The sequence below is a fragment of the Carcharodon carcharias genome, chromosome X (assembly GCF_017639515.1).
Source record: "Carcharodon carcharias isolate sCarCar2 chromosome X, sCarCar2.pri, whole genome shotgun sequence".
NCBI classification, from domain to species: Eukaryota; Metazoa; Chordata; class Chondrichthyes; order Lamniformes; family Lamnidae; genus Carcharodon; species Carcharodon carcharias.
Window position 1 is genome coordinate 18638590 of NC_054507.1, and position 22423 is coordinate 18661012.

The window sequence follows — 22423 nt, forward strand, 5'->3', positions numbered from 1 at the left end:
TGACTGGAAGATGCATAGATTGTGCTTTTTAATTCTTCCCTACTTAATAAACCAGTGCTGAGTGTATTGTATGGTTTAACCATGTGGAGGATATTTTGTATCATCATGTGGCTCTGTGGAATTTTTTTACTTTTGAAGTGATGGACTATCCCAAACCCTAAATAATTTGAATGAACCCTGATTTGAGTTACTGCTCCAGATATTTTGTAGGCTTCACAAAGCTAGGGGGAAGCCTGCTTTTATAGCAGAGTTGGGAATCAATTCCTAAAAAGAGACTTCTTCACCCATTCCCTACCCCTGCTCCCTACCCCGGCAACTCCTCCCTGCCAAGGCCACTTGCTTGTTTCATTTTGGTCAAGTGGTTGCTGTCCATTAAGAATGCAGGACAGGTGAACTTGTCCTGTTTTGTGGGAGAGGTTTTCCTGGGTCAGTGGACAGATGCACTGTGTGGATACGGCGCATGTCGGAAAATTGGGAAAGGCGACTCATTTGAAGCAAAAGAGGCTGCCCAATTTTCTGATATTCCCTCGACCCATGTGTTCCAGTGTGTCTGCCAGGGCCCAGATCCAGGACAATCGCCCATTCTACCTCTCACTTTGATCGTTATTTATTTTCCATGAAAGAAAGACTTGCATTTATATAGTGCCTATCATGACCTCAGGGCACCCCAAAGCGCTTTACAGCCAATGAAGTACTTATCTGAAGTGTCATCACTGTTATGGTGTAGGGGACGCAGCAGCTAATTTGCGCACAGCAAACTCCCATGAACAGTAATGTGATAATGAGCAGATAATCTGTTTTTAGTTGTTAGTTAAGGGATAAATATTGGGTCATGTCATCTTACCAATGACTGATCTGTACCTTAACTCCATCTGCCTTGGTTCTATGTTCCTTATCCAACAAAGGTCAATTGATCTCGGTTTTGAAATTTTCAATTGACTCCCCCAGCTTCAACAGCTTTTGGGGGAGAGAGTTCCAGATTTCCACTCCCCTTTGTGTGAAGAGGTGCTTCATAAGACACCAGAGCAGTAGACCATGTGTAGCACTGTCTGTCAGCGCATGGTTTCCCCAGAGTCTATTAAGCTCAGCCTTACTCCTTGTGTGTGTGGAGAGTCAATGTAATTTGAGGTTGCGGGTACCTTATCAAATAGATAAGGAATCTTATTCTTGATGTTTGTCATGTTCTTCAGTGGTGGTGTGTTACAGTTCACTCAAGGAGCCCGAGTTGCTGTGGCAACATACACTTTACATGCATGTTATAACCTGGAGCTACGGACAGTGATGGTAGAGGCTCCAACTTTCTTTCCATCACATGAGTGATCAGGAATCTCTCCCACTCCTGCCAACTGCCATTGGCATGTGTTGGAAGAATTTTCAGATTGATACTTGGTCATGTTATGAATGCACTTTCCTTGACCACCAAGTCTTGGGGTGGGACTTGAACCCAGATCTTCTGGCTTCAGTACGCCAGTGAAATCTCCTGGTCCTTGTGCAGTAGCTGTTGCGAGCAACAAGCCAAGCTTCCATTGTTCTCTTTACATTATGTGCATTGAGCTGAAAGATTGTTACTTCACAAATTTACAGAAGTGGAAAAAAGTTTGCTAAATTACTTGTAGCAGCCCCTTTAAGAATTTCCAGGAGACCATTACAACAAACTGTATGAGATAATATTAAACTATGCTTTTGTGTGTTACAGGAGGTATTTTCCATGGAACCTGATCCTCCTGAGCATTTTTGTAAGTATTATGACTTGAAGGGTAGAAGAATCCTTTGTTTTTATGCCTCCCTTTCTCTACCGATGAGTGTGCTCTGTGTTACCAATGACTTGCTTAGTATTATTAAACGTACCAATAGACTGCACACTACTGCTTACTAAGCCATTTCTGAATCAACCACATTAGCTGTGGGTCTGGAGTAGGCCAGACCAGGTAAGGATGGCAGATTTCCTTCCCTAAAGGACATTATTGAACCAGATGGGTTTTTACAACAACTGATGATAGTTTCATGGTCACCATTACTGAGACTAGCTTTCAATTCCAGATTTATTAATTGAACTTAAAGTCCCCTAGCTGCCATGGTGGTGGTGGGATTTGAACTCATGTTTCCAGAGCAATCATTCAGGCCTCTGGATTACTAGTCCCTCCCACCCATCAGGATATTACAGTCCCACGAACTGAATGGAGACTTAAGTGGCTTGCCACAACCGCTGGGAGGAGACATGCCGAGGTGGGGCCATAAAGTCTTGGCGTATGTTACTGTTACTTTGCTGTTTCTCATCAATATATTAGGACTAACATGGTATTATTTCATTACCAATCCAAGCAGAGATTATTGGGAGTGTACATCTGGTGCCTGTGCAGTATTAACCAATACAAAAATAGAAAATGCTGGAAAAACTCAGCTAGTCTGGCAGCATCTATGGAGAGAGAAACAGAGATAACGTTTTGAGTCTGTATGACTTCTTCAGAGCTGAAGAGAGGTAGAACTGTGATGGGTTTTATGCTGTTGACATGAGGGGGTTGGAGCAGGGGTGGACCAGGTGGAACAAAATAGAAGGTCAGGGATAGGTTGGAGGTCAGTAGCGATGAAATGACAAAGATGTCATGGACGCAAGACAAAGGGAGTGGTAGTGATAATGTTAAAGACTAAAGCAGGTGTTAATAGCAGAATAAAGGTCAGATAGCATTAACCAATGATGTTTCTAATCACTCTCTGCAGACTCTGGCCATGTCTTACATGACGGGAATGATGTCCAGGTATTGCAGTAATTAGCCACACCACCCATTTCATTATCTGTGTCTTGTTATTAACTGCTCTCCTTTGTTTGTGTTTAACCTTTCCAAAGACCGGCAGTTTTGCGTGCATGCTTGGATTTATTTCAAGGTATTTTTTTTTTAATTGATTCTTGCTTTGAAGTGAATGCTCATTAATCAGGCAGTCTTTTGCCATTTTTTTGTTTCCATCCTGCCTTGGCTTAACTCGCTAAGAAATCCAAAATTAACAGCAGTCAGAGTTGTGATGATTGAATGTTGGTGGGGCTGCCATTTAGTTAGGAATGGTCAATTATCAGGAACAGAATCAAGCTGGACGATGCATAGCAGAAATGTGAACCATTTCTTAAAGGGGCCATTTACCAGCACAGTTTTCAAAACAAATATGAAGATAGCACTGTGGATAATATGAAGAATATGCAGCTCGATTTTGCACAGGAGGAGGAGACCCTGTACCTTTGATTAATGCATAAAGCACACAGCCCCAAAGCAGCATTCTAGAATATTCCTTAGAACAGGGGTGGGGAACCTTTTTCTTATCACTGGCCATTCGCTCGCACACAGACAAAATCAGTCGCGGGCCACACACACACATAAAAATCAACTTCATTTAGTTTAGTTAGAGGGAATACAGAAATGTTCAACTCACTCGTTGTTTTAAATTTGAATATTATATTGTTAAATGTTATTATATTAATTTAGCTGACGCTTTTATCCAAAGCAAATTCGTAACGATGATGGTTTATGCTATTTTGACAGCGCTACTTCATGGGTCCCTACTTTTAGAAACCTTGCTGAGGGCCGGATGAAATTGAGCAATGGGCCAGATCCGGCCCACAGGCCATAGGTTCCCCACCACTCCCTTAGAATGACAATAAATAGGTCAATGAGCTAATTCCACTGGTCATTGACTTGACAATTAGAGGGCGCTAATTTAAAATCATCACCAAAATGATGAAACGAGAGATTAGGAGACTTTTAGAGTTAATAGGACAGAGAATATTTAATCTTCATTGGTTCCCTAGAACCCACCCCCATTAAATTTAAAATCCTTATCCCTGTCTTTCAATTCCACCATGGTTTTGCTCGAACCTATCCTTAACATCTCCTCCAGTCCTAGGTCTCCCATCCCACCTCCCATCCCCAATACACTGGATCCTCTTGCTTGGCCCTTTGTGCATTCCCCCCACTCCCTCTATGCCTAACCATTGGTGTCAGAACCTTCAGCTGTCTGGGCCCCACACTATGGGACTCCCTCCCAAAATTCCATCCATCCCTCCTCTTCTCGATCTACCTTTTAAAAACTAAAGACACATCTTTTAGAGCAAGCTTTCAATCTTTCCTTCCACAATTCAGAGCCCATCCCCATCTATCTCCAAGATGAAGGACCTTGGGTCACTTTTTGTGTTAAAAGTGTTTTTGAACTGCAATTTGTCAGTGCCATAAAAGGACACCAAGCATCGAGCTACTAATTTCATCGACAATAATTTCTACTTGTAACTTTTTGTGGAGGAGGGAATAATTTGCCCCCATATTGAATGCCTGGAAAACAGCATTGATTTTTATGACACTGTAACAGTGTATCCTTCAGAGGAATGTTACTTCCCAGTTTCTATGAATTAGAATGTTGAAGGGGCGAAAACCTGTGCCTCTGGGTTTGGAGACCTTGCTCCTGAAAGTTGCTGGAAACAAACATGTGCAGACATTGGGTAAGAGAACATCAGATTCTGGTGTGATGCCCCAAGTGGTGGAATGGCATATTAACATTCAACACCAGGGCTGGTACATTAATAGTGACCACTTGGATGGGGTACTCGAGGACAACCAGTGCCTGTGGCTCTGTACTCCATCAAAGGTTCTTCAGGAGAACATAAGAACATAGGAAATAGTAGTAGGCCATTCGGCGAGGTGCCTGCTCTGTCATTCAATAAGATCATGGCTGATCTGATTGTGGCCTCAACTCCACCTTCCTGCCTGCCCCTCCATAAGCCTTGGCAGACTTGTTAATCAGAAACCTGTCTAGCTCAGCCGTGAATATATTCAATGACCCAGCCTCCACTGCTCTCTGGAGTAGAGAATTTTAAAGATTAACGATCCTCTGTGAAAAGAAATTCCTCCTCATCACCATCTTAATTGGGAGTTCCCTTATTTTGAAACTGTGCCCCCTGGTTCTAGATTCCCCCATGAGAGGAAACATCCTTTCAGCATCTATCCTGTCAGTCCCCCTCAGTATTTTATATGTTTCAATAAGATCACCTCTCATTCTTCTAAACTCCAATAGGTATAGGCCCAACCTTTCCTCATAAAATGACCCTTTCAATCCAGAAATATACCTTGTGAATCTTCTTTGGCTGTCCCCAGTGCAAGTATATCCTTCCTTAAATAAGGAATCCAAAACCAAAAGGAAGGGAGAGAATTGTTGACAGGGGAATTTTATTCCCAAATTCAGTATGATTAAAATGTCTCAGATATGTATTGAACCCTTGTTTTAGCACCTGTAAGAACATAAGAAATAGGAGCAGGAGTAGGCCATTCAGCCCCTCGTGCCTGCCCTGCAAGGCTCAATAAGATCAGTATTGATCAGGCATGATCACCCTACTCTTCTTCAAAATAGTGCTGTGGGATTTTTTATGTCAGTGTGAGAGCATCTCATTCGAAAGACCGTAGGTGCTACCTGAGCGTAAATCATAGATTTAAAGTGTTGATTTTATGTGTTAGAATGACTATATATCTCCAATATTGGAGAGTTATTTTCTGGCACTCACCTGCAGGTTAAATGCTGCTAATCTTCCATTGATAATCTTCCAATCAAATTGGCTGATGACTGGCATCTGCAATGCTGAGGCCTCCTCCGGAGATCCCCAACATCACTGATGCCAGACTTCAGCCAATTTGATTCCCTCCACGTGATATCAAGAAATGGCTGAAGGCACTAGATACTGCAAAGGCTATGGGCCCTGACAATATTGTCACTACTGAAGACTTGTGCTCCAGAACTTGCCGCGCCCCTAGCCAAGTTGTTCCAGTACAGCTGCAACACTGGAATCTACCCGGCTATGTGGAAAATTGCCCAGGTATGGCTGTACACAAAAAGCAGGACAAATCCAACCCGGCCAATTACTGCCACATCGGTCTACTCTCTCTCATCAGTAAAGTGATGGAAGCTGTCATCCACAGTGCTATCAAGTTGCACTTTCTTAGCAATAACCTGCTCACTGACGCCCAGCTTGGTTTCTGCCAGGGCCACTCAGCTCCTGACCTCTTTACAGCCTTGGTTCAAGCTTGGACAGACGAGCTGAACTCCCGAGGTGAGGTGAGAGTGACTGCCCTTGATATCAAGGCAGCATTTGGCCGAGCTTGGCATCAAGGAGCCCTAGCAAAACTGGAGTCAATGGGAATTGGGGGAAAACTCTCCACTGGTTGGGGTCATATACCTTGCACAAAGGAAGATGGTTGTGGTTGTTGGAGGTCAGTCATCACAGCTCCAGGACATCACTGCAGGAGTTCCTCAGGGTAGTGTCCTAGGCCCAACTATCTTCAGCTGCTTCATCAATGACCTTCCTTCCATCATAAGGTCTGAAGTGGGGATGTTCACTGATGATTGCACAGTGTTCAGCACAGTTTGCGACTCCTCAGATACTGAAGCAGTCCATGTCCAAATGCAGCAAGACCTGGACAAGTGTCAGGCAGTGACCATCTCCAACAGGAAAGAATCTAATCATCGCTCTTTGACATTCAATGGCATTATCATTGTTGACTCCCCCACGATCAACACCCTGAGGGTTGTGACCATTGACCAGAAACTGAACTGGACTAGCCATATAAATACTGTGGCTACAAGACCAGGTCAGAGGCTGGGAATCCTGCAATGAGTAACTCACCTCCTGACTCCCCAAAACCTGTCCACCATCTACAAGGCACAAGTCAGGATTGTGATGGAATACTCCCCACTTGCCTGCATGAGTGCAGCTCCCACAACACTCAGGAAGATTGACACCATCCAGGACAAAGCAGCCCACTTAATTGGCGCCTCATCCACAAACATTCACTCCCTCCACCGCCGACGCATAGTAGCAGCAGTGTGTACCATCTACAAGATGCACTGCAGGAACTCACCAAGGTTCCTTAGACAGCATATTCCAAACCCATAACTGCTACCATCTGGAAGGACAAGGACAGCAGGTAGGTGGGAATACCAGCACCTGGAAGTTCCCCTCCAAGTCACTCACCATCCTGACTTGGAAATATATCGCCATTCCCTCACTGTCGCTGGGTTAAAATCCTGGAACTCCCTCCCTAAAGCACTGTGGGTGTAGCTACACCACATGGACTGCAGCAGTACAAGAAGGCAGCTCACCACCACCTTCTCAAAGACAATTAGGGATAGGCAAAAAACGTTGCCCTAGCCAGCAATGCCCATGTCCCATGAATGAATTAAAAAAAACTTTATCCCAAATGTAATCTCTGCTTGGATGTCGTTGCACATTGACTGAAAGGATTGTTCAGATCAATGCTACGTTTGAGTCTGTCACATGGTATACCATTGTTTCAGATTGAGTTACGCAAAAAGCACTTCAGATGGTTTGCTGTCTAGGCACTAGAGAGTAATTACATCACAGAAGGAGGCCATTTGGCCCATCAAGCTCATGCTGACTCTCTGTAGAGCAATCCAGTCAGTGCCATTCTATTCCTGTAGTCCTGTAAGTTTATTTCCCTCAAGTGCCCATCCAATTTCCTTCTGAACTCATTCATCGTCTCTGCTTCCACCACCCTCGTAGGCAGCAAGTTCCAAGTCATTACCACTCAATACCTAAATAAGTTCTTCCTCACATGCCCCCCGCATCTCTTTCTCAAAACCTTAAACTGTGTTCCCCACAGCCCTTGTGTCATCAGCTAATAGGAACAGCTTTTCTTTATCTTTCTTATTTAAACCTGTCATGATCTTGTACACCCCCGTTAAATCTCCCCTCAATCTCTTTTGCTTCAAGGAAAACAACTGCTGCTCCTCCAACCCAACCTTGTAGCTAAAATCTTCCTTTCTCCTTTGCTCCGTGATGCCATGCATTACCATTAGACATTTCTTAGTTAGCTAATGGGAGGGGTTTCTCTCAGTAAAGGCTGTTGTGCATCATATTCTGTTAGCCTGAGTTCTCAAGTGGCTGCAGCAACACTGCAAACTGACTCGAACCCCATGGATATCATGGCTAAATCTTGGCCCTCAGGGCTGCTAAGTCGTACCAAGTTGCTTTTTGAGGGGTTTCCAACTCTGTCCTGTTCTCACTATTAAATCCTTGGCCTGGATTTTTGCTGAGTCGGAATGACTCGGGAGCCTTTTAAAAATGGCCTGATTCTGTGTGAATTTCAGGAGTGCCTTTTCATGGTGTGGGCTGGTTGGGATTGTGAGTCAGCGCCCAGCACTCCCAACCTGGTTGGCTCCATTGCAGAGTTAGGCATGTCCTAGTCCCCCACAATTTTCATGGAGTCAGGCCAGGTTTTTAAAGAGTTGTGGCTCACCATCCCTCAGAGGAGATGAGAACAATAGTCTACATGAGGAATCTTTTGAAAGGTGAATTCAAAAGATCCTCGTCATGCCTCCCATGCCAAGATATGCCCCCCACCTACCCTCCCATGGCCCCATCGTGCCCCCTATGCCAAGCTATGCTGCCCATCTGCCACCCACCCATCCCCTATGGCCCTTCATGGCCCCCATGTCAAGCTATGGCACTTCCATGCCTATTCACTTACTATACATTGTATAGAACCAATGAACCCGATAGTGACAACAGTATGTGTAAATAAAAGGGTAAACAAAGTCATTCATTCATTACTTTCCACTATGTTAAAAAAAAGCCTTTTCACTGCAGCCTAATAAAAGTGTCAATCATTCAGATCCTTTAAGTATCAATAACAGAAACGGCAAGCTCTTAAAGCCACCTACTTTGTATAAATAAACATTGTAAATTTGACAACAGAGAGCAGAGAGCCAGAGCTGACAGTAAAGCAATGTTTTCCCAGGGGCTAAGTTGTTTCAGCACTCCAATGGACCTCTGGGCTCTCAGCCAAGGATACATAATGAGACTTGGTTGAGAGGCCTGATATCCATTACTCTGATGAAACACCTGAGCCCCAAGGAAAACATTGCTTGATTGACAGCTCTGGCTCTCTGATGTCTGCTGTCAATCTTATAATGTTTATTTGCACAAGGTTAAGAGGTTTCAAGTACCTGCAGTTTGTGCTATTGTTGTATTCTTGTATTTTATGATCACTGTCTTGAATATTGCATCTTACCATTCCCCCTTTTTCTTCAATTCCTTAAGATTGTCAGCTCTTTAACCAGTTTTTTTTCTTCCCCTGTTGAACCTGCCCTCGCTTCTTCCCACCATCCCACAGCCCACATACTGTGGAACCCTTCATTAAGTCCCCTGCACCACCCCACCTCCCCACCCGTGTTCTGTTTCTTCTCCACTCAACAGGACTTTAAAACCTGGGCTTGGTGTCACCTAATCTCTGCTTCCTCATGTGACCTGTCTTCCATCCTTCTTTATTAACCTTGGTGGGTACTTTTGCTGTAGCCTTTGTCCTTTGATTTGGCTTCTGAATGAGAGAAAGGGAAGGGCTATGGAGATTAGTGCTGAAGCTATTGACTCAAGCAGTGGGACAACCACAGACTATCATGTCAAATGGATAATATATAAAAAAACACAAAACAATTAAAACTGATTTTTGATACCAAGAAAAAGATCTGTATTGATTATTTTTGATCTTTAATTTTCCAGCTTCTACAATACAAAATCGGTTCTGCTTTGCTTTGCCATCACAGCACTGGTGTGTTTTGCGGTTACAATATTCAGTTTTCAAACTAAGGTAAGATGGGCCTCCTGGAGGCTTCCAAATGATCAGTTCCCCCTGTGTCCTGAAATGGAATGAACTAGCAAGACATTGGCCCTGATACTTACTGAGTCGGGATTTCCAAACTGTGAGGGGAGTCGAGTTCTGATTGAGTCTTAACTCTATGGCATGCGTTTGTTTTTTGTATGTTCCCTGCTTGACTTCCTGTCAGGCAAAGAATGCTGTGGAAGGGTCCGTAGCCCAGGAGCAAGGAAGATGGTCCTGCTCTGGGTAAAGATCGTGAGTGGTTACAATGTGGCTTGGAGGGCCGGGGTTGATCACAGGGTGTTGGGAAGGAGGCAAAGGTGAGGGGTGCTGGTAATCGTGAGTAAGATGGGGGGGTGGCGGGGGGGGCAGGGAGAGATCCAAAAGCAGGAGGTATTCAATCGGGCAAAGTGGGAAACTGGTTTACTTGGGAAGCCAGGAGAAAAGCTCTCTGTTCCGCTTGGTCCACAAGCAGTGTTGGTAAAGTACTTACCGCTCCCATCCAGCAGTCCTTGTTTCCCTTTAGCTGCTGGGTTTCCTCAAGGACTGGGCGGACAGCCCTGAAGTTGGAACAGAGATACAATCTGAGGCATGCAGCCACATTAAAATATTTAAATGAGGGAGCCACAAGCTGGGAGTGGGATGGCCACCAAACCCCTTGCTCCAGCTTCGTTAAAATGAAGTGGACAGGTTCAAAATACTTTTGGGGATTAAAATTCCCCCCATTGAATCTGGTTGTTGGTGGCACACACTGAGGCAGGATTTTACTTCCATTGTGATGCCATTCACACACACACACACACACACACATCCTCTCTCTCTTTCGGGGCCCAAGCTTTGCATCATCTCTTTAGTAGTAAAACATTGGTAAATGTGGTGTAGGATCGCTTCTTGATGCTGCATGTGCCTCAAGACTGTGGCAAAAGTAAGACCAGCTTACATTTGTATACCTTTCCTATGTGGGGAAGGTTGTTTTACCATGGGGAAGGGTCAAATACAATGCGCCTGGTTAGAGTGACACTTGTAGCACGATGCGTTGGGGTTTGAGATGTTGGCTGCCAGACTGGTTGAATGTGAGAGTTACGATTTTCTGACTTTTCCAGTGATGCAGCACAGCAAGAGGCACAACTCTTTTTGATATGCTCCTTGGTGCTCCAGGCCAAAAGCCACATTCATGAGCAAGCTCTTGTGCCCTTTATGTACCCAATATCTGAGTAATTGTGGCAAATCCAGCGACAGAACAGAAACCCTTGACATTTGATGTATCGCGGACCCACACAAGATTTCCTTGATTTGAAGAAACAGTGACATAAACACTTCACCTATGAAGTACCAAACAGCCTTCCTAACAGTGAATAGATAAATTGTAGTAAAGGCGAACAGCAGGCTTACAATACACAAATATCACCCATCTGAATAAAGAAAATAGCAATCCATCATATCTCTGCACTAAAGTTCATTGTAAAACAGGATTTAAAATAAGATTCCTGCCTGTAGCCATTGTGAAACCTTCGGAGGAGCCCCTTTCATTCTGTCTGATCTGATGGCTTCAGAAGGATTGAAAAACAGGCCTCAGGCTGAGATATACTTCGAAAGTTCTTTGAAGTCTGACTGGAGCCAGAGAAATAAAAAATGTATCTCCCAGGCTTTCAGTCAATGTAATATGCTAAAAATCCAAAAGATGTTTGTATTTAAATTGAATGGCATGGCCCCTTTTGGATGAATTATGAGGTCTTGCCTCATTTAAAAAGAATATTAGCAATAAACGTTCACATATCAAGGCCATTCTGTGCTATACCAACAGCCACTTTCATCTCTGTTCTGCCATAATGTCTATCAGCCAAACTGGGTCATTACTTCAACTGAACCTGGTGGTTCAAATTCTCAGTCTTGTTTTCGAATCCCTCCATGGCCTGGCCCCTCCCTATCCATGCAACCACCTTCAGCCCTATAACCCTGCGAGATCTCTGCATTCTTCCAATGATTGCTTCATCGCTCCACCATTGGCGGCTGTGCCTTCAGCTGCCTAGGCTTCAAGCTCTGGAGTTCCTTCCCTAAACCTCTCCACCTTTCTCTCCTCCTTTATGACACTTCTTAAAACCTACCTCTCTCACCAAGTGTCTGGCCAACCACTGTAATATCTCCTTATGTGGCTCGGCGTCAAATTTTGATTGATGATGCCCCTGTGAAACACCTCAGATTGACATTTTTGCATTAAAGGTGCTATATAAATGTAAGTTATTACAGTTTAATTCTGTACATAACATCACAAGAAAGGGCAAATTCTGTAATAAATAATATATCAACAAAAACGTTTCACTTTTGCTACAGTGTGATTGCATCTCTTGTTCCTTATATGCTACAGCTGGGATTTCTGGGCCATGTCACTATGGAAGCCACGGGCACCTCCACACAGGGGTAATGGAAATTGGAGGAAATGCACGCTGTTCTACTCTAGGGTGCCTCCCAGGGCCTGCTAAATAACACCAGAGGCTTGAGATAGGCTTGGGCATTGTCCAGAGGAGCTGCCTGACGGACAAATAGTGAGGGAAAGGGGTATAGAACTTAGATTTTTTTTAATGTCTCTGCTTCAAATTCATTTTACTTTACTCTGAATCTAACCACAGATCTGATAACCAAAATTTTCTCTCACTTTTTTTCAGTTTGACTTTACCTCCTGCCATGGGGTTCTGTTTGTGTTGCTGATAGTCCTTTGCATCAGTGGCTTGGTCCTGGCGATTGTGTTGCCGTTTCAATATGTACGTAAACTCCTCCACCATCCTACCCGTTCACTTGGACACAAATAATTGCCGCATCTTTTAAATGAGGGCCCATGAAGCGCTCCACTTTCAACTACGTCTAAGCCTCACAGAAAAAATATATTTCAAAACAGAGTGACTGCTGATGCTGCAGTTGTCCTCCATCACATACCAAACTCTGTTTAGGGTTAGGTAGTGTGTTAGGGTTCAGGATCATCATTGAGAGAGTTGGGGATTTGGAGATATGGGGATTATTAACCCTCTGCATCGCACAAGGTCCCAGCTTGCAACTTCACAGTTGTTGCTGTGATGCCTATTGATAATATGAGCCAATGGCAGAAAAAAATTACTGACACTGTGGAGCAATGACCGAGACTACTTGACTGTGTGGGCGAATGGGTGCCACTATTATTGACAACGTAGGCCAATGGGTGCCACCATTATTGACAACGTAGGCCAATGGGTGCCACCATTATTGACAATGTGGACCAATGGTTGCCACTATTATTGACAACGAAGGCCAATGGGTGTCGCCATTATTGACAATGTGGGCCAATGGGTGCCACCATTATTGACAATGTGGGCCAATGGGTGCCACCATTATTGACAACATAGGCCAATGGGTGCCACTGTTATTGACAATGTAGGCCAATGGGTGCCACCATTATTGACATTGTGGGCCAATGGGTGCCACCATTATTGACAACATAGACCAATGGGTGCCACTGTTATTGACAACAAAGGCCAATGGGTGCCACCATTACTGACAATGTGGGCCAATGGGTGCCACTGTTATTGACAATGTGGGCCAATGGGTGCCGCCATTATTGACAACGTAGGCCAATGCGTGCCACTGTTATTGACAATGTGGGCCAATGGGAGCTACCATTATTGACAACATAGGCCAATGGCAGAGACCAATGTTGCCGACCACTGTTGCCACTAAATGAGCCTATTATAAGAGGCCATGATTGATGCTGTGCTTGTTTTATGTTTCAGGTTCCCTGGCTTCATGCTGTTTATGCAGTGCTTGGCGCTATCATTTTTACAATGGTGAGTGATTCACGGGGCATTTTTACTTTGCAGCTAAGGTTTTGGACACAAGCCCTTCCCCCTTACCAGCCTGTCTCTCTGTCCTTCCCTCCCATTTTCAATTCTGACTCGGTGCTATTTCCATTTAGAAGTTTGACAAGCTGTTCGCAAGATGTACAAAAAAGTGGGTCTCCACTACTGGTGGAACAAGGTAAGTTTAGTGTTTCTACCTCCCACTGCAGCTGATGACCAGACAATGACCTGTGTGTGTTGTTGGCTGCAGTTTTTTACAGGCTTTACTGGCGTCTTCTCCATCAGTGCACCACCAGTTTTAAGGGCAGGCAGGCTACTGACTGGCGGTGCTAGACTGGAGTGCCTGTCAAGTGTCAGCTGAGCTTGAACGTTGTGGGTTCAAGACCTACTCTGGAGACTTAAGCACAAAATCTAGGCTGATGCTGCCGGTGCAGTACCAATGGTGGTGCTGTACTGTTGGAGGTGCTGTCTTTCGGATGTGATGTTAATGCACTCTGAGCTGGATTTAAAAGATCTTATGGCACTTCTTAAAGAAGAACAGGTTGTCTTTTGGCTGATATTTATTCCTTAAACCAGAGCTAAAAACAGACGATCTGGTTATTATCACATTGTTGTGGGAGCTTGCTGTGCGCAAATTGGCAGCCGCGTTTCCTACATTACAACAGTAGCTATGTTCCAAAAGTACTTCACTGGCTGTAAAGCGCCTTGCAACAGCCTGTGGTTATAAGCACAGGTCATCTATTTTCTTCAATCTAATTGCATGCAAACCTGTAATTACTTTAGCTTCACAGAAAAAGACCATTCAAATACCACATACGTTATGCTTATTCTCCTCCAGTTCCTGGCCTTTGACACGCAGCTACTGATAGGGAATCGCCGGTACGCGATCAGCCCTGAGGAGTACATCTTTGGGGCGCTGAATATCTACCTGGACATCATTTACATCTTCACCTTCATGCTGCAGATTTTTGGCACCAATAGAGAATGAGTCAGTCAGTCTTTGCTCAACATAGACTACCAGATGTAAGAATACCAGCCACAGCAACACCTAGAGTTACAGCAAATGGAGTCGCTGAGAGAATTCATTCACTCCAGCTTGTCCAGTAACTTATTGATATTGGAATTCTTTTGTGTTAACATACTGTGAATCTAGTATAAGGTGGAACTGCACACGCTTATAGGTAGAAGCATGACCAAAATACATATACTAGTGCATTTTGAGCTTTCTTTGTGCAAACTTCCAAGTCACAATTTAAAAGCAGAACATAGCTGACTTATCTGCTTCCTTGTATTAGAGTCAGCTGCCAGTGATCCAAGTTCACCTTCCTCTTTTGTTAAATTTGTATTCATTTTTAAAGGGTGTAGAGCACTATCTGGGGTGGGGGGGGCGGGGGGGGGTGGGGGGGGTGGTTGCGGTGGAGTCTGGTTAGCTCTGTTGGCTAGACAGCTAGTGAGTGGATCAGATTTACACCAACAGCATATTCCCTGTTCTGGTTGCGATAGACCTGGAGCCTGTCTCCTCACTCTACCCATTGTAATAAAATCGCAGCATTTTGCTATGGCTTGGCAAGTAATCGTCCAGGACCTGCCTGTGGGCAGAGAACTGAAGAAGAAGCAATATCTATGAATGCCTTGGAAAGAATTTTCAAACAGTGTTTGTTGGTTGAGTGGGCTGTCTATTTTGACAGCCCAGGCCTATTCTGCTCAGCAACTGGTCACTGGGAGGTGCATGGAATCCAGGGGTTGAATGGACCCTTTTAAAAAAAAAAATTACCTCTCCCCAAAATGGTGAAAGAGGGAAATTGCTCTCACTCTTGCTCTTACACAATTTTACATATCAGCCATGGCTCATTGGGTAGTACTCTTGCCTCTGAATCAGGAGGTTGGAGGTTCAAGACCACCCCAGAGGCTTGAGCACAAAATCCAGGCTGACACTCCCAGTGCAGTACTGAGGGAGTGCTGCGCTGTTGGAGATCTCAACCATCTTTATGCCCTCTTGGGCGGACGTTAAACATTTCACAGCACTATTTCGAAGGTGAGCTCTCCATAAACCCCATTTTAAAAGCAGATTAGCAGATCATTTATTTCATTTGCTGTGTGTGGGAGCTTGCTGTGCGCAAATTGGCTGCTGCGTTTGCTGACATGACAACAGTGACGGTACTTGAAAAATAATGAATTGAAGCATTTGGGAAGGATGTAAAAGGCGCTATAGAAACACAAATTCTTTATTTCCTTCCTTCTGTGCTGTAACTTCTAATATCCCCTCTGCAAAGTGCTGAGATGTATACTCCAACATTCAGAATAAAAAGGCTAGCAAAAATTAGTAGAACGTTAGCATAGTGGTTATGTTACTGAACTAGTAATTCAGAGCTCGGATTAATGACTTAGAGATACAAGTTCAGATCCCACCATGGAAGCTGGGGAATTTAAATTCAATTAAATAATCTGGAACCTTCACTGCCACCTTCTGAAGGGTAATTGGGGATGGGCAATAAATGCTGACCTTACCAGTGATGCCCACATCCTGTGAATTAATAAAAGAAATCCAAACCGAGTGATGATGATGCTCATTGCAGGCCATGAATAACGGGTTCCAGTGCACCCTGAGTTACTTGCCCAAAAAAGGGGATAAAAGAAGGGTCAGATAATTCCCAATTGTACAAAGACTCTTGGCCCAGGAATGAAGATGAGTACAAAAGAAAACATACAAACCAACGAGATTGAGGGACAGGAATTATTTGGAGTCTGTCAAGCCTGCCACATACCATGATGGATGGAGCAGCATGAGTAAACACATCCTTAAACTCCCTCCCACAGCCATGTCAAAATCCAGGGCCAGTAAGGGAAAAAACAACCTGGACAATTCTTCTCTGACACCGTTGGCCAATCGGAACCAGTTGAGGGGATTCTGTGGACCAAGTGCTATCGAAATTGTATAAAACCAATAACAAAAGAGACACAATGCTGTTTTATTCACAGAGAAAGGGAGATGAAACCTAGATAATAAAGTAAGCTTTGCAGTGAGGTCTCACACGAAGCTTCTTCCCATGAAAATTCTGGCAACAATCAGGGCGGCAGACAATGGGGCCATCTATGATACATCAAATGAATGCTGGGTTGGAAGCAGATCAAAGTCATTCTTTTTGGTAAACTTTTATTTAGAAATTCTGAATACAATCTTCAGTTTAGGACCTATAACTGAAGGTGCGGCCACCAGTGGTGGAGCAATTAAAATCAGGGATGCCTAAGAGGCCAGACTTAGTGGAGCGCTGAGATCTCGGAGGGTTGTGGGGCTGGAGGAGATTACAGAGATAGGGAGGGGTGAGGCCATGGAGGGATTTGAAAACCAGGATAAGAATTTTAAAATCAAGATGTTAATTGACTGGGTGCCAATGTAGGTCAATAAGCACAGGGGTGATAGGGGAACGGGACTTAGAGGGCCAGCTTTAATCCTTTTGTAAGCACCAGACAGAATTCCATCTGCTGATGTTGCTTGTATAACCGTGATTAATCCCATGATTATTCAACAAATGTTCACTCTCTTTTAAATTCATCATTTTCTTTCTGAACAATTCAGTTTGCTGAATATTCTTGACCTGGGATTTAAGTAAGTTAGTTGTGATATGGTGCAACATAATGCAGTTAACATGATACTCTGCAATATAACATACTCCACATATGGCATCCTTGTAGCACTGACAGCACCATAAGTCAGAGGATCAGCTCACTTACATATACACTAAGTAAGTGCAAGCTAACTTGGGAGAAAAATTTGCAGAGCCATGTAAGAACAACAACTCTCATTTACATAGTAACTGTAACATAATAACACAGCCTAAGGTGCTTCACAGGAGCATTATAAAACAAAATATGACCCTGAGCCACATAAGGCAATATTAGGTCAGATTACCAAAAGCTTGGTCAAAGAGGTAGTTTTAAAGAGTGTCTTAAAGGAGGTGAGCAAAAGAGAGACGGCGAGGTGTAGAGAGGGAATTCCAGAGCTTGGGGCCAAGGCAACTGAAGGTAAGGCCGCCAATGGTGGAGCAATTAAAATTGGGAATGCAGAAGAGGTCAGAATTAGAGGAGTACAGAAATCTTGGAGGATTGTGGGGCTGGAGGAGATTCCAGAGAAAGGGAGGGGCGAGGACATGGAGGGATTTGGAAACAAGGATGAGAATTTTAAAATCAGGACGTTGCTTGACTGGGAGCCAAGGTAGGTCAGTGAACACAGGGGTGATAGGGGAATGGGACTCGGTGTGAGTTAAGACACGGGCAGCAGAGATTTGGATGACCTCAAGTTCACAGAGGGTAGAATGTGGGAGAGCAGCCAAGAGTGTGTTGAAATAGTCAAGGAAAAGCATGGAAAGGGGGATTAATTGGATAGCACTTTCAAAGAGCTGGCACAGGCAGGATCAGTTGAATGGTCTCCCTCAATGTGACATTGTGCATCTTCACCTATTGATCTAGGCCATTATGATACCTACTGTTCAGATCAGTGTGACACCAAATACTGTTCTTCATCAGCCTTGCCCCATACAATATATTCAAGAGACTTCTCCTTCTTTTACAGTATGGAGTGGGAATTTTCAACTCATGTCTATTGTAAAAGCCACACCTGCACTCTTTAAAATGTCAATGGGGCTGGATTTGCTTCTGGCTTGTGTGTCATTGCCCTATATCCTGAAAGCTGAAGAGAAGCTTACTTCCAATGAAACCATATCCCTTTTGTGCGCCTGAGCCATGCTCAAAAGCAGCAGAAAAATGAGATCTTTTACATAATTGTAAAGCTGACAGTCGGTAATCTATGGCTGCCATTGTTGCCTGAACTTCTGTTTTTTGTTGCATTAAAAAGTTAAAATAATGGTTTGCACACGAATTATCATGCTTAGTATTGTGTGGTCTGAAACATTCACATGAATCAAACGATGAATATCATGAAAGAGGGTGAGTGAGAGAAAAAGAGATGGCCTTCATGAGTCATAAAAGTAATTCAATAATGATCTGGAACATTACAGCATTATTTCTTTTGTGATATGATTTAGGAGGGTCAACAAATGGATTGATTTTCTTTGATGCTGGCATTATTTTCTTGGACTGAGCGTATTCAAATATTTATTCTGGTGGGCATTGTGTTGAGACAAGAAAATGCAGTGCAGATGTGACTTCAGTTGTTTTGCATTGCAGCCCACACAGTTCAACAAAAGAGACAAAGTCCCTTTAAGAGTTGTTAGTACCATTGTCTCAGTAGCTTGACTTTAGTCTTACTAAAAGGTGGTTTGTGAACCTTTTGTCACTTGTTTGCAAACAGATATACACAATGATGTGACTAATATTGAATGGCCAGTGTCTTCTTGAGTTTGTGTCAGATGTAATGGAACTGGATCATTGTACTCCTGTCCCTTCAGAATCTTTTCCTTGTTGAATAACAAATGAAAGGTCAAGGACTAAGTAAAGGACCAAGGCTCATAGTGCAGAACACCAGCAAGGTTGAAAGAAAGGTAAATTTGGAATGTAGCATTTGGATGACACCAAATTTGGGTTTCAAAAGCCTATTGATTGTAGGAGGAGGGAGAGGGCTGAGGGAGGAAAGGAGTTCCACGTTTTTGAGTTCCTGGCAACGAATGAGTTAAAGACGGAGAATTCTGCTCTCATGATTTAAACTAAAGTGATTTGTCAAACAATCCTTCTTCAAGATGTGCCATCAGCATTGTGTCTGAAGTGAGGGAATGAATCACAAATGCCCTAGCTTAGGTACCGAATTTTTGTGTTTGCTGTCAATCTGCAGCACAATCTCAGGAGTAAAAATAGTTGGGGATCTTCCCTGATTAAATTGAGGAAGTTCAGTTTTCTTTAGAATTTATCAGGCTGGGATTTGTTAGCATAGATGGTCGATGCTAAATTGTCTTCAGCTATAACTCCTTGTGAGATATGTCTGTCACACATCAGATGTGACATTTTGTCACACAAGTACTGTATTGGGAGTATTGTGAACAGTATGGAGGATAGTGATAGACATTAAGAGGACACAGACAGGTTGGTGGAATAAGTGGACATGTAATAGATGAAGTTTAATGTAGAAATGTGTGAAGTATGTGATACATTTTGGTAGGAAGAATGAGGAGAGACAGTATAAAATAAAATGTTCTAAATTCTAAAGAGGGTGTAGGAGCAGAGAGACCTGGAGAGTTTATGTGCATTAATCAATGAAAGTAGCAAGACAGATTGAGAAAGTGATTAATAAGGCAATAAGGATCCTGGGCTTTATAAATAGAGACAGAGTACAAAAGCAAGGGAGATATGATGAACCTTTATAAAACACTGATTCAGCTTCAAGTGGAGTATTGTGTCCAATTCTGGGCACCGCACTTTAGGAAGGATATGAAGGCATAAGAGAAGGTGCAGAAAAGATTCATGGGAATGATTCCAGGGATGAGGGACTTCAGTTATGTGGTTAGATTGGAGAAGCTGGGGCTACTACCTGTGGAGAAGAGAAGGTTGAGAGGAGAATTAATAGAGGTTTTCAAAAATCATGAGGGGTCTAGACAGAGTAGGTACAGAGAAACAGTTTCCATTGGTGGAATGGTCAAGAACTGGAGGACACCAATTTAAGGTGATTGGCAAAAGAACCAAAGATGACGTGAGGAAAAACTTTTTTATGCTGTGAGTAGTTATGATCTGGAATGCACTGCCTGAGAGTGTGTTGGAGGCAGATTCAATCATGGCTTTCAAAAGAGAATTAGATAATTATCTGAAGAGAAAAAATTGCAGGGTTACGGGGAAAGGGCGGTGGGGCTGGCGGTGGTGGGGCTAGCTGAGTTGCTTTTGCAGAGAGATGGCACCGCCACAAAGGGTTGAAAGGCCTCGTTGGTGTTGTAACCATTTTATGATTCCATAAAGTACATTTTTGTATCATACTTTTTTTTGAAGTAAAAAGGGAGCCAACTAGACATTTCCAGCTGACCTCCAGTTAGTCAGAGTATCTTCTGAAAAGCAATTAGCTTCTAATTGACTTGTTGGCCTTAAAGGCACACAAACTGTCATTTATAGCTTTACTTTAGCAAGAGAGTAATGCATTGTGTTATATAGTATAATGACCCTGTCCTTTTAAGGGCCAGGCAAACAATTTTAACTTAATGTTAGGCCAGTAGGTAAAGTAGGCTGATTTGAAAGAAATTTGATACAGGCATTCAAAATCACGAGGGGTCTGGACAGAATAGATAGGGAGAAACTGGTGAAAGGATCAAGAATGAGGGAACACAGATTTAAAGTAATTTTCAAAAGAAACAATAGTGATATGTGGAAAAACTTTTTCACACAACGAATGGTTAGGGTCTGGAACTGGCACTGCTTGGGAATGTGGTGGAGGTAGGTTCAAATGAAGTATTCAAGAGGGAATTAGACTGTTATTTGAAAATAAAGAATGCGCAGGGTTACAGGGAGAAGGTAGGAGAATGGAACAAGGTGAGTTGCTCATTCGGAGAGCCGGTGCAGACATGATGGGCCAAATGGCCTCCTGTACCAAAACAATTCCATGACCAGTAGGCCTACAAATTAAGAGCAGCCCATAAACATAAACCTAAAAGGGATCTTTTTTACTATCATCGTAACTTGACCTAGGGACAATCTCAAGGGCCTGAAAATTGAAAGTATTCTTGAGTGTTACTGGGTGGGTGTTAAAAGACACACCATCTTTGTTGGAAAACATTTGCTAAACACTGTGGATCAAAGATTGAATTTGTGTCAAAATGCATTGCAGGACAACTGTCATCGAGTTTCTTGAGATTAGACAGAGTAATGGAGGCAATCATTTGAGATTCAATCTAATGTTGCATTAGTAGGGGTGAGGGATTGTTGGGTCATGTTAGAAAGATGAATTAAGACGGGCTGAATGGCCTTCCCTGACCATGATTATCTTGTGAAATCATGGAAAGTCCTCTTTGGACTGCACAATGAAATGGCTAACTCACCAGTTTTAAGATTGTCTCAATAAATCCATAGACACTCATATTGTTTGAAATAGGTATCTCTGATAACATCTGACTGCTCCAGTTCATTCTCAATGCACCCAAAAGCTTCTCCTCAAATGCAGACAGTATTTGGCCTGCCAGTACAATCATTCCCATTTCAGCATCAATTACGTTTCACCTTCCTCTGATACTCTGCACTAGTTTTCTCTTAGTCACTGTCCTGTCCTCTCTACAGTTCATGGTGAGGCTGTTAAATAGGAGTCTGCAATGAGAGATGATTTGGAACTCATTCAGAAGTTCACAGAATCACTGAATTGTTTTGGTGCAGAAGGAGGCCATTTGGCCCATCCTGTCTGCACTGGCTCCCCGAATGAGCAACTCACCTTGTTCCATTCTCCTGTCTTCTCCCATTTCAAATAACAGTCTAATTCCCTTTGGAATACTTCAATTAAATCTGCCTCCACCACACTCTCAAGCAGTGCATTCCAGATCTGAACCACTTGTGTGAAAATGATTTTCCTCATATCACTATTGCTTCTTTTACAAATTACTTTAAATCTGTGTTCTCTCATTCTCGATCCTTCCCCCAATGGGAACAGTTTCTCCCTTTCTACTTTGTCCAGACCCCTCATGATTTGAACACCTCTGTCAAATCTCCTCTCAGCCTTCTCTTCTCCAAGGAAAGCAGTCCTCACTTCCCCAATCTATCTTCATAGCTGAAGTTCCTCATCCTTGGAACCATTCTCGTGAATCTTTTCCACACTTTCTCCAATGTCCTCACATCCTTCCCAAAGTGCGGTGCCCAGAACTGGATGCAATACTCCAGCTGAGGCCAAATTAGTGACTTATACAAGTCCAACTTAACCAGTTGCTGTTAAATTAAGACTATAACTATTCAGCCCTTTTTGGCAGCTCTCACAGGGTTATGTTTGAAATGCTCAACTGTAATGTACAGTAGTTAAAACCCACAGGGATTTTCTGTGGGGTA

The 22423-nt window shown here is 43.3% G+C and overlaps 1 protein-coding gene across 1 annotated transcript in view; it reads left to right on the top strand.

Moving 5' to 3' along the window:
- The window catches only part of LOC121273329 (protein lifeguard 2-like), a 36566-nt gene extending 22110 nt beyond the window's left edge, over positions 1–14456 (top strand). Inside the window, exons 7-12 of the mRNA XM_041180471.1 lie at positions 1697–1736; positions 2719–2756; positions 9548–9635; positions 12308–12403; positions 13403–13456; positions 14307–14456. Of these exons, the coding sequence (XP_041036405.1) occupies positions 1697–1736; positions 2719–2756; positions 9548–9635; positions 12308–12403; positions 13403–13456; positions 14307–14456 (466 nt within the window). The remainder of the gene's footprint in view (positions 1–1696; positions 1737–2718; positions 2757–9547; positions 9636–12307; positions 12404–13402; positions 13457–14306) is intronic.
- Positions 14457–22423: the final 7967 nt, after the last annotated feature.